The 13,113-nt window shown below is 32.6% G+C and overlaps 1 protein-coding gene across 2 annotated transcripts in view; it reads left to right on the forward strand.

The window, feature by feature from the left end:
• Nucleotides 1-401: 401 nt before the first annotated feature.
• The window catches only part of LOC129222383 (protein AMBP-like), a 53,719-nt gene continuing 41,007 nt past the window's right edge, over nt 402-13,113 (forward strand). For both annotated transcript variants that reach the window (XM_054856884.1, XM_054856885.1), the window contains exons 1-3: nt 402-537; nt 10,305-10,375; nt 11,853-11,974. In XM_054856884.1, coding sequence (XP_054712859.1) covers nt 441-537; nt 10,305-10,375; nt 11,853-11,974 — 290 coding nt within the window. In that variant the 5' untranslated portion in view covers nt 402-440. The remainder of the gene's footprint in view (nt 538-10,304; nt 10,376-11,852; nt 11,975-13,113) is intronic.

Below are 13,113 nucleotides of genomic sequence, written 5' to 3' on the forward strand. Positions count from 1 at the left end.
TTCTTGTGTACAATTTCTTTTTTACTATTGGTTGAATAAGTCTCTTTCTTGTACATGATAAAAGGCTTCATATTAAGAAATGAAATTCCTCGCATATTTCAATGTAGAACACAAAACCGACAAAAGTGAAACTCTCCCCTTCTCGCACCGATATCTAAAATCCATTTCAATATCTGAAAAGACTGTTGGAGAATAAATCGTTTTAAATTTCCATGAAACATATCCACACAAAACAAACAGTTGAAAAGAGTACACTTGTAAATGTGTTTTTACCGCCATCAGAACGTACCCCACTTACTTTTTATCAGCAGTTGATAAAAAAAGGTGAGTAAAATAGGAAATTGCTTAGCCTCTCAGATAAAGATAACATTTATGAAATAATCTAGTTTTCATTCGGCACTCTGCAACCGCCCAACAGTCAGTGCAGGACTGTTTGAATTATGATTTTCTTTGTTACTTCGTTGGTTGTAGTGTTACCTTGCTTAGCAAATGGATTATCCGTAAGAACGGACGAGGCTTTCATTTTCAAAGATGAGGGTAAGCATTTACATACATTGTACTGAAACGCTTCGGAATCGCAAAGCTTTATACCATGATTAAAATTTAGGAACTATAAACATTGTCTTCATTCTTATTCAGTGTGTTTACTAATTGCAATCAATACTGGATTGGCGGGAGTTCGAAGTTGTTGGCAATATACTTATTTAATTTAAAATTGATATTAAAGCTTTCCATTTCGATACATACTTCTGATACAAACACACAGATTCACACATTACTATTAGTAGTGCCAAGGTTATGTTTTCATTCAGCCTGAAGCGAACTGAACTACGTAGAGCGATAATTTTAAATAAATAATATTGCAATAAGTTTCTGGATGTGATTCGGCTTGAGACGAAACGTAATTTTTGATCAGCTAAACTATGGTATCAAAAAATAATAATAATGGCATACATTCATGCTGCCGTGGGCAGGTAAGGGGCAGTAACTGCTTTTTTTTTTTTTGTTTTTTTTTTTTTTTTTTGTCACTTTACGCTGCAGCGTACGTATTTATTGTACGTTAGCATTATTTACAAGCTTGCTTATTTGGTTTCCGCTGAAAGAAAAAGCGCAAAAAAAAACCGTTTAATGGGGTCATTTCCAAAATTTTAAAAGTATTTTTCCTGAAAGAACATGCTCAAAAACATAAGATCTAACTATTTTTTTAATAATTTGTTTAAGTTTAATATTTTTGAAAAATTACTTAAATCGGTGCGCTTTTATTGTTTATATTTCTTGCCGATGACATCACAAATGATGAAATGCCATTCTGGGTTGCCATTCACAGAGAAAAATATTTAATTCGTATCTTAACTCACGTGTATTGGCAACGATATGGTTGATAGCAAGCGTAGAGCGCAATTTTAATTCGCTTCTTGATTATCATAACGTGGAAACGCGGTACAAATATGCGCCAAAAATGCATCATTTGTGACGTCATCAAGACCACGCCTTGTTTGAAAAATCGGACAATTTAAAAAATTAATTAAAAAATAACTGTTGGGAAAATGAAAGAATTTTTTGGGTCCATGGTTTTTTTTTTTTTTTTTTTTTTTTTTTTTTTTTTTTTTTTTTTTTTTTTTTGCTTATTCTATCAATTTCGGTGACTAAAAGTACTACTTTTGACTGAAGGAAACAACCCCACTCTAACATTCCCCTATTGTTGGTATTGAATCGAAAACTCATTTCTGAAGATGCTGCCGCTTACCTGCCCACCAAAGCATGAGTCAAAAAGCCTTATGGACAGCATTTAAACAAAAATTAACGAAAACCTAACAGAAGAGTTTTATCCAGATCCGGGAAGGGGGGGGGGTTCTTCGCTCTTTTTAGAAAGAAGGGTATTGATGAGACTATCAACTCGTTTTAATTTTTGCTGATTTTCTTTTAGAGGATGTGGTTTTCATATATCTCCAAACATAATTTTTAAGCTGATAGTTGCCTTACTCGCTGTGGTGATTACTTGCCCTTTTTCAGCTATTATATTTTGTTTTTACTGAGACGTGCTTCATTATGTGAATGGTAAAAGCACTAATTTTCACGAGGCTTCAACTTTCGTGATTTTCGCGAGCCCGTCGTAATCATGAAAATTTAAGCCTCACGAAATATTCTTTTCTCTCAACTTTATGTTCTGTTCATATAAAATTCGCGAAATTTGCAGCTCGCGAAGTTGGCCATATCTTCCTTTTTGCGAAAATAAGTGCTTTTACTGTATTTTAGTTTAAATAAATCACTTAACTTTATTCCAGAAAACTATATGTTCCCTGCTTGCTGATGAAAGTTATTTTGAAAAGTTGAAATACGTTGTTGCATGAACCAATTTCAAAAAAGAATGTGGTGCGTTCTAAATGTAACTAAATATCAAGGAAAAATTGGCTACACGAAAAAATGCTGGCCATAATTCTATACCTCACAGCCAGACTGATGTAATCGCTACTTTACAGGTGAGAAGAAAAACGTTTGCCAAGTGCATACAAATGATGGGATTTGCGCACTTTTATCACTGGAAAAAAAATCAAATGATTTGTTTTCAGAATTTTGTTCACATGGCTCAATGCGGAATAGTATTCTACATACAATGCACTAATAAACTGAAAAACGCAATTTTCGGACTTGCGCTAATCTGGCTCTGAGTAACAAAATTATAGCTGCAAAATCACAGCATCACAGTAAATTACATTGCACCCGTTTATATTTCTCCCTATTAAATTCATTTTATTTTCCTATACTAAGGTCTGCATAAGAGTACTCCTTTGCTCTTTGCCTTTTTTCTCCCTGTGAAAAATGATAATTTTTTTGTCCGTTCAGTCTCTAATTATTTCCAAGTCTTTCTTCATTTTTGGTTGCTTCATTACACTTCAACTCAAGTTTAAAATTTTAGTTTTTACGTGGCTTTGTTTTCCATTAATGGAAAAAAAAAATTTCATGAAATTCTTCACTGAAAACAATTTTTTTTTCAATGAAAGAGAACTTTATTTTATAGAAAGCTCTTACATGCAGTAATATTAAAATTGTACTTAGAGTCGTTTGTCCAGGACATAAGCAATTAAGCATATACTAATATTCTCATAAATTTATAATATCATAAAATTTGTAGAATTTCTTATATTTTTAACAATAAAATTGTTTATATGTAATATTATTTAAATCTCAGCTAGAACTTTTACCGTTCTGACCAGATTTTTAGGAGGGAGGAGAGGGGAATAAAAATACGTAAAGCAACCCAGTAATGTTTTCGCCAGTATTTTTTTATTTTTTTAACAGATTTTCTTTGAGTCTTTTCATATTCTGTGTTTATTTTAACCCTTTTTTAAATTATTGTTACTCTTATTGTTCCTACTCTTTTTCTTTTTCCATTGCTTTTTGGCTTTCTTTTAATACCCTCACTTTTGCGAAATTGCTTCCTTTCATAGACATTTTTTTCTTTTCTTATTACAATTATGCAGAAAGAAGTTGCGGTTTCCAATTCATTTGTAAAGAAAATCTTCTGAGACCTTATTAAAAATGAACTGTTCATTCATAGGAGGTGTGTTCATTCTGTGGTCATTCTTCTCCGTATTCATGATGAGCTCCCTACATCAGGAGTCTAGTATATCTACTATACCAACCTACGGCCGCAGACCACATCCGCTCAGTACACAGATTTTTTTTCCCCTCACCCGCGGGAAGCGTACAAACTAAAGAAAAAAAAATAAAAAAAAAATAAAAAAAAAATTAATTTGAATTTTGACATCTTGAATTCAAATTATGTTTTTGGCAATCACGAGTGTGTGTATGTAGGCGTGTGTGTTTGTGTGTGGGGGTATGCGTGTTTGTGTGTAGAGGGTATGTGTATGTGTGTGTGTGTATGTTTTGTGTGTGTGTATGTTTTGTGTATGTGTGTATGTTTTGTGTGTGTATGTTTTTGTGAGTGTATGTGTAGGTGTCTGTATGTATGTGTGTGTATGAGTACGTGTGTAGGTGCATGTGTGTATGTGTGCGTGTGTGTGTGTATGCATGAATGTGTGAGTAGTTGTGTGTATGTATGTGTGTAAGTTTTTGTGTGTGTATGTGTAGGTGTCTGTATGTATGCGTGTGTGTATGTGTACGTGTGTGTAGGTGTATGTGTTCGTGTGTGTGTGTAGTTGTGTATGTATGCGCGTGTGTGTAGGACATGGATGCAACCTGGAGACGGCTTTCGCTATAGGAGCAGCATCGTGAGGACCCGGTCGACGGTGATGCTGCAGAGGGTGGCGGTGGCGGGGCTCGGAAATCTCAAAAACCACCACTGAGAGCTTATAGAAAAATAAAATTGTGAGGGTAATCAAGCCATTTGAACTGAAGTATTGTTGGTTTCTCGGCCTGCCTTGCCTCTAAAAATTTAGAATGTGGCCCTTCAGTAAAAAAAGATTGGAGACTCCTGCTCTAGATCATTCATTTGCACATTTGCGTATAATAATTCAATATGAGTAATAGGATGTGCTTTAAATACACAATGAACCAATTTCTTAAACGATAGTTCTCAATCACAAGTAGGGGAATGTGGGGCAAAGTGAAATAGCGAAATATTTACTCCGGATTTAGTGCCACCTGTCTAGTAATATTTTAACTATGTAGCAACACGTGTAGTCTGTTCCAGTCAAGAAAAAATTAACTCTGAAAATCAAAGAATATGGAAGTACAAGCAATTTTCAAAAAATGATACTTATACTGTAATATTTTTTGTAAGTCAAAAATAATTTCTGTTATTATAAAATGATAAAATTCTTGTCGTTAACTTTTTAAATATTGATTGAGACCTATTAATATTCAATGCAGTATTTATTTTTTTATATATTAAACTTATTTGTATTTCAAATGCTTTATACAGTTAGTCAAGTGCATGAGGTACAAAGAAGATGGGAAAAAAGTGAAATAATTCATTTCATTTACTTATTCAATCTTTTGCCAAATCCTTTACGTGATCATTTATTAATTATTTCATTTACATTCCTTCATTTAATAATTCCCATATTTATTAATTCATTTCTTTGTTTGTGTGTTCTTGCATTTACTGTTCATTTTTTCATTCATGCTTCCATTTGATTAAAAATATCTTTAATAATCGAACAGAAAATATTTCATTTGAAAAATATTTTATTCTTCATTTTGCCCCGTGAATAAAAATGAAAATTATCACCTTTTTTTTCGTGGTACAAATTTATTGCCAGAAATCAAAAATAATGTTTCAATGCAAGTTTTATTGTAAAATATATTGTTCTTTCTTTATGTACCGTGATTTTCAGAACAAATTTCCAACTTGTTCATTTTGAAAAAATTAAGGTATCTTAACTATTTTACTTTGCTATTCACCTTACTACTTTTCAATTCCTTGCCGTAAATATTATGTATGCAACACTTGATTGGTTGTGACAGAAGTAGTTTGTTACTGTATTTTCGAAACTAGTTAAAAGAATGCTCTGAAAAAAAGAGCATAAATGAATCGTGACACCATTTCGTATAGAACTCGAAGAAACTTGAGTGAAATATAAATAAACACAGTGAGCGAAGTCCTTCAGCATGTGATATCTCACAGCAAAAACGTGAGATAAAGTTGAGAGAAATTTATTGCGCCTTTTTTTTACGAAAAAAAGTTTCCATACAAACTGTCCTTTTTTAGCTGAATTTATTGTACAAGCTCTGCAAAAATGAATGAATGATGGAAAATAAAATTATAAAAGAAACCAAAACATGTGCATGAAAGCAGGTTGGATTTCTGTAAACAGAATTTTAAATACAGACTCAATAAAAAGAAATTAATTATTAAAAAATAAAAATCATTAAACATTTGGAAGGATGATTAGATAGGATAGATCCATTCACGTAAAAAATACTAGTACCGCAATGAAACAAAGAGTAAAAAAAATCCCTTTTGGTGTGTTTAAGTGCCTCCTTGGTCTTAACTTTTGTAGAGAAATTCAAAAAGCTCTTTGTCTTTTAAATAGAGTTGGCAGTAGTGGATTTGGTACTGGTCTCTTACACCCAAAGTCGCGGGATCGAGCCCGACTCCATTCGACAAATTTAATAGCTATAGAAAATTCTGACCATCCATGTTGTATGATTAGCATAGATGTAGTAAAAATAGATACACAACTCCGTAGCAAAAGCCACTGGTCGCTTTTGAACGCGCGAACCTTGAAGTAAACGAGCAAGAGCACAGCCTACAAGGATCAGTGACGAAGATGACCGTGGCAAAGTTCTTTGTGCGATACGCTATGCCACGCGCATGCTCTTTTCTGTCGCTTGTCCGTTTACTTGATGGTCTCGGGTGCCCATGGAACCGGTTTCATGTTCTGTATCTCGTTAATACTACATCTAGGATGATTACTCTGCATGTTAAAGATTTAATGAGTTTATAATTCATTTTATAACATAAAATGTTCAATGCGAGTTATAATGGTTTTTTTTTCTTTTCTTTTTTGAGTCTTACAACGAAATTATTGTTTTATGTGAAATATTTACTAGTTACTTGTTATTACTAATTATATTGTGCTATTTTTTATTTATTTTTTTATTTATTTATTTTTTGACATAAACATTATGTATTTAATAAATATTTATGTATTTCTACTCCAAATCATACAGATTTAATAACACTGCAGACAGTGAGTGTTGACTTCTTACTACTAACTCAAGTTGAACAATAATTCAGACTTTATTAATGTTTGTGATTGTCTTTTGTAATTTACATTTGTAATAATTGTTTTGCTTTCTGTTTGTTAGGTATGCATGTGTTTTGTTAATAAATCTTATCTTACTTATCTGGCTTGGTAGATCTCGGCTAAATTAAGTTATTCGTATAGTTTGATGGGAAACTGAGCGTCAAAGTTCTTAATATAGTCAATGGCTTTCCGCCTAGTATGGTGTCACGTGAAAGAATGGATGCCTGGTTCTGAAGACTGCATTAGGTCAGCAAAAGATGCAGAAACACAATAACAATTTTGTTTCTTTAGAAACAAAAACCCTTTTAGATAACGTTTATGAATTTTTAAAGTTAGAAGTTCTCCCATTTTACCACATTTGTGGACATAATGAAAAGATATAATCTGTTTCTTTACTACAATTTTTATTGCAATTACTTATTATTCAGAATTCATACCAATTTTGCGAGAAAAACTCAAAAATCAAACACCACAAAATTTCTTTATATCCATTAAATTTGAATTTTTCCCCCCACCAAATAAATATCATTTTCTGAAAATTTATCTTGCTATAGGTGCAAATATATGAAATTTTTTTGCTACGGCAAAAAATATTTTATTACTTTAAAAAATTTTTAATTGATTGCCTTAATAACATAATATCATTTTAAAAATAAAAATAATAGTAAAGCACTCCTAAAATGTCTCCCCTTCTTTTTCATTGATAGAAAGCGATTTTTTTTTTTTTTTTTTTTTTTTTTTTTTTATAAGAACACTTAATTTTTTTTAGGTAATGTTACAAGTGCATTTCAATATTTCAGATTAAACTTTTTTATTTTCAATGAAAAAGCAGATTCGAATATTGCGTTTCTTAAAATCTCAACATTGAAAGGGAAAAAAACAGATTGAAAAACTTTGACAAGCTTCTTTTTAATGCTATCATATTTTTCTACTTTTTGATTAAATAAGTGATAATTAACTACCCATTAAAACTTCAATTACCCTTAAAATGTGAAGCGAGTTCATCTTATAAACAATTAATTAAAGTGTTCTGGGCAGGATATAATATAGAATTTGTTTTAATGAGTAATTTAGAGATGCTTTATCTTTGATTACCTTAATTAAAATCATTGAAAATGCCATTATGCTGCAAGCATGAAAGAACAGGACAAAAATTGATACGAAACAAAAACTCCAATAAAGGCTCAATTTTCCATTAATGTTTTTAATTAGAGTGCTAATTAGATGAAGATTTTAAAGTGATTTGCAAATATATTTAAGTTTTTAATTATGATAAAATGACAGAAAGATTAGAAAATCACTCTTTGTCTTACGAAATAAATAGATTCTTTTCGGCCAGTATACTATGGGACAATTTCCGTTCCGAAAACAAAAATAATGTGTGCCATGGTATTTTGGTTAAACTATTCTTGACCCTTATTATTATGTTACTTACTGCTGCGGAAACAGGAATTTTCATGTTATTATCGTTTTAAAAACGTGCTAAAAGTGTTTCTTAAATTAGTAGAAAGTAAAATATCAGTGTTTATAGTATAAGGAAAACCGAAGAAGTAATGTGTTTTTTTTTTTTTAAACTTATTGCAGAAAGCAGGAATTATCATGTAATTATCTTTCTAAAAATAGAGTACATGCATTAAAAGTGTTCCTTAAAACCAAAGAAACTTGATTCAGTATCCAATACTAAAAAGGGGACATGATGCGAAATAATGTTCTTTTTTTTTTTTTTTTTCAAACAAATGTTAACTTACTTACAATATACCAGACTTCCCGGTTATCACAGCTAGAGACTGCAGTTTCGTTCTTATTAGAACTCTTCAGTCTAGCATAGTGAATAACCGAGCCGGAGGCAGACGTGGAGACATCTCACCAATAGGTGAGATGGATGCCAGTGCTGATGAGATGGATTCCCTCTATCTACCAGTTTGTTGACACTCTCAGCTTCGATGAGAAGACATCTGCCTCCGGCTCGGTTATTCACTATGCTAGACTGAAGAGTTCTAATAAGAACGAAACTGCAGTCTCTAGCTGTGATGACCGGGCTGTCCGGTGAATTGCAAGTTTTTCTGCCTTAGCCCTGGCTTAGAGGGGCGGTAACTTACTGCTAATAAATGTTAACTTCGGGTTTTATTTTTAATTAATGATGCAATACTCCATCCTGATGTAGTCCCTATTCTTTTTTACTCAAGAGGCTACATCGCAAACTTTTGGAGATTGATTTGTTGGAGTGGAGATTGGCCAACATTTCAGTTCAGGTGTTCTAGTTAATGCTAACCCTCCCCCTCTTTTTTTTTTTTTTTTTTTTCAATTATGCTATCAGAGATGGTTTTTGAGATACTCTGGATTTGGTTTTCCTTAAAAACACTGAAAATGAAACATATCAAATATTAAAAAATGTTTTTTTTTCAGTATGTAAACTTCACGCGCGCCAGAGAAAATCTGTTCACCGGTCGGATATGGCCCGCAGGCAGTAGATTGGAGACCCCTGATGCAATTACTCGCGTTATTAACTTCCTTCTGCATCTGATGTGTGAATTTCCATTCAATTTCCTTAGCTTATGAAATATTTATACAGGTACATCTTCCCTTAGCTAGGCTGATTCTTATTCCGATTTCTGATGAGACTCCATTGCATTTATGAAGCCGACTTTATTCATACAGAAAGTGTAACGGAAACTACACTCTTCTTCTCTACTAGAGGGTGATTCCACATTCACGTGTGGGCCAAATTGGATAAATTTTTCCTCATAATTTCACATATCACTCGTTTGGAAGAAGAGTGCCACAATACGATTTTTTTTTTTTTTTGCTGAAAGGGCTTTAAATGACGTTATCTTCTTTGGAAAAGAATGACAATTTTTTTTCCCAACATTTTAACCAGTACAGCAAATTTATTTTTCTTACAGCAGATAGCCTGAAGAGTTAAACTTCAAACGCGTCTCCTGTAAAATTTCATTTCTTCGTATTGTGTCACTCTTCTTCCAAAAGAGCGATATATATTTTTACAAATTAATAAGAGCTGAAAGTTAAAAGTATGTTGACATGGTGAAAGAAACTTGTCTCGTGTGATTTGTTAAGTAGTTTCCCCCCCCCCTTTTTTTTAACTTGCATTTTTTGAATGAAGTTTTCCTGTTTCGTGTGGGACACACTTTTGGACATCAGCTTCGGTGTTCATGATTAAAACAATGTAATGTTCGAATCTGTTGTTGCAAATGCATGTGTGCGTGTCTTATCTACTAATTATTTTTAGTGTTAGTTTCAGACAAAAACAAATATAGTTTGATGTTCCCCAGAAAATCAGACATTTTGTACCACACGTGACAACTCTATATTTCGCGTCAAAAGTAATATTTCAAAGTTGTTATAAACAAAGATTTGCTTTCTAAGAAATCTCACATACACGTGTGATTTCTTAGCTAAGCTAATTTCGCTTATTACCGGCTTTAAAACTGTCTGCTTTTTATCGGATGGCCTTAGAGTTCTTAAGAAAATGGATTTGATGAATGGAATTCATTTTAATTTTCCACCCAAGCACACTCTCATTACTTTATTATTTGCTTTATCGACTAGTTTTTTTTTATTTATATTTAGTTCTGGAGTCTACCAGTGATGATTGCGATCCTTCGACAATTCCTGTCATGAATGACTTCGATATGAATAGGGTAAGTAATTTAATATGACTGTGAAATTGTGTAATTCCTTTGATGAATCGTTACAATATCGTGAAATAAAAATAGTGAAAATATTTGTGAGAAATACTGGACTAATAACACAAATAACGTAATAATGAAATAAAATAAATAGCAATCGAAAGAGCATATTCAGTCATTGGTTTGATCCAAAAGTTATTGCTCTCGTGCCTCTATTATCGAAAAGTAATGTCTTACAGGCTGCTGAAATTTTAAGAAAAGTGTTAAATTTAAAGACTTGGTGAGAAATTGAAGCCATCAAGCGATTTCACAGTCTGATCATCCATTTGCAAAGCGTAGGAAAGGGGTTTCCCATTATTCACTGAAACTCGCTTAACTGGTCTACTTTTTTTTTTAAATTTCGACGGATTTTAAGATCTCATATCAGGATTACGGAGATACGAGGGCAAAAATGTATTTCTTCGGAAACACGTTTTACAATGCTCTTTCATTTGCTAAATATTTATTTTTTTTTCCCATTCTTGCAGAATCGTATGGTTTTCTGGTGAGTACATTAACTAATACTGATTTCTGTTTTCAATAAGATTGATCCTGAAACCAGAACTATATTCAGGTAGATCGTAGTCTGGAAAGACCACGATTTTTGTACACAACACACTGATAATTTTGAACAGTGTTGCCGAGAAACAGCTGCATTTCATAACGGAGCAAAAAGATAGCAATCATTGTATTATATGTAGCAATTTTTAAATTTAAGGTACAGTAGAATCCCGAAAATTCGGACCCGGTTAGTCCGGATCTCCGGATAATCCGGATTGATCGATTTGATGATTTTTTTTAATTTGAAGAGCGATTGTCAAATTTCCATAACACTAATTTATTTAACAACCTCACGGGCTAGAGCGTGTTATGTCGTTGATTGAGTTAACTTTTCTTGGCAGTGCAACTTTTGAATCATTTTTTTTTTCCCTCGATAGGGAGAAAAAATTGAACTGTCACAGCAGAAGATTACAGACTTTATAATAACAAAGCAAACATGTTTACTGTTTATCTGTTATTCCATGTGTTTCCTTTCAAGGTGATTTTCAGTAACTATGCTTCATTTTATTTATTTTTTTCATCCTCCGGATAATCCGGATTTTTGACAATCCGAATTGTGTTGGATCCCAATTAATCCTGATTATCGGTGTTCTACTGTATTGTCTGTTTCAACTAACAAGCAAAAACATAGGATAATACAAGTAGAATAAAATATTGCTGAAATTCCTGGGAACAAAGAAATGTTTAACACAAATAATTACAATACTCCTATTATAGTGTAAAAACGTGGAAACTTTTCGGCCCACATTAGGTCGGAAATTCGGGACTCTACTGCGTTAGTATAAGTCAAGGAGAGTTAGAAAACAGTCAAGGTCATCGCTGGGTAATGTTTTCTACATTTCATTGATGCATTTGCACATGATACTGTTTTCATTTTGCCATTTTTCAGTTTTCCGGTTCATGGTATGAACTAGCAAAATCTACTTCAGGTTACATCGATGTTGATGATGGCATGTGGAAGATATCTAATAGCAACGGATCCCACGTTTTTCTGTTCAGTGGAAGAGATAAGTAAGTTTTAACTTACTATACTAGAATAGCCGAGTTCATGTGTTATGTATCGTACATATTATTTTTCAAGGGTGTTTTTGTGTGAGAGTGCCACATAACTTTCTCAATACTTAGTCAAATTTCATAAGTCAGGCATCATTTTTAAGATTTTTTTTTCACCACTTTCGGCAAAAAAATATTTTTAAAAAAATCACGTTTTAGTTGTGAAACATTCTTATACAAAAACTTCTATGCACAACGATATTTAAAAACACAATTTAGATTGTTTAAAATTTCGAAAGAAAAAAATTCGAAACTTATCACAAAATGGCATTATTTCTAATATTTAATATTTTGTATTATTATTATTATGATTTTCTCTTGTACTTCTACTTACGCAGCACATTCGAACGAAATATTCGAGTGACGACTTTTTTCCACCGCTGATTTGAAAGGAACTTTTTTTTTTTTTTTTTTTTTTTTTAAACGCATCTCTATCCCGCACATTGCCCATTCCCGCTTTTTCCCAAAAATGCTCAAGTACTCCCGATCCATTTAAGAGCTCTAACTTGGTTCATTAGTTTTAAATTACAACATTCCACGATATCATTCTGTTCTGGACAATACAAAACCATTCTTTTTATTCTTATACCCCAGTCATTCAAGTCAGTTTCACAGCGAGAATTATCGAATTCCTTTCCGTTATCGAATCGGATAGTCTTTACTTTCTTATGAGTAAATCACTCGGCTCTCTTGGGAAACTGAACAAAGAATTCAAAGACCTCACTTTTATACGCTAAAAAATATACCACTGATTGCTTCAAAAATTTGTCTATTATAGCAAAAATAGGAAACGGAAAACTGGAACTCTGAAACGAGAAGCTGAATCCACTCTTGATAGTGTGTGTGTGTTACACGGTTTTCTCAATTGTTTTCATCAAGGACATGGTACACTCAGGACCCAATTTCCCAATAGGATGAGTAGGTAGTTGCCTTAGGGCGGCAAAATTTTCAGGAGCGGTAAATTTCGCTTTAACCACACATTTTAAAATTAATTTGTTAATCTTGAAAGTAAATCGTTAGCATGCTCCACAGAGAATGCTAATTTTTTCTTGTCATTTAATAATGATTGCTTTCACACATCTTGTGAAAATCAAATG

This window comes from Uloborus diversus, chromosome 5 (assembly GCF_026930045.1).
Source record: "Uloborus diversus isolate 005 chromosome 5, Udiv.v.3.1, whole genome shotgun sequence".
Taxonomy (NCBI): Eukaryota; Metazoa; Arthropoda; class Arachnida; order Araneae; family Uloboridae; genus Uloborus; species Uloborus diversus.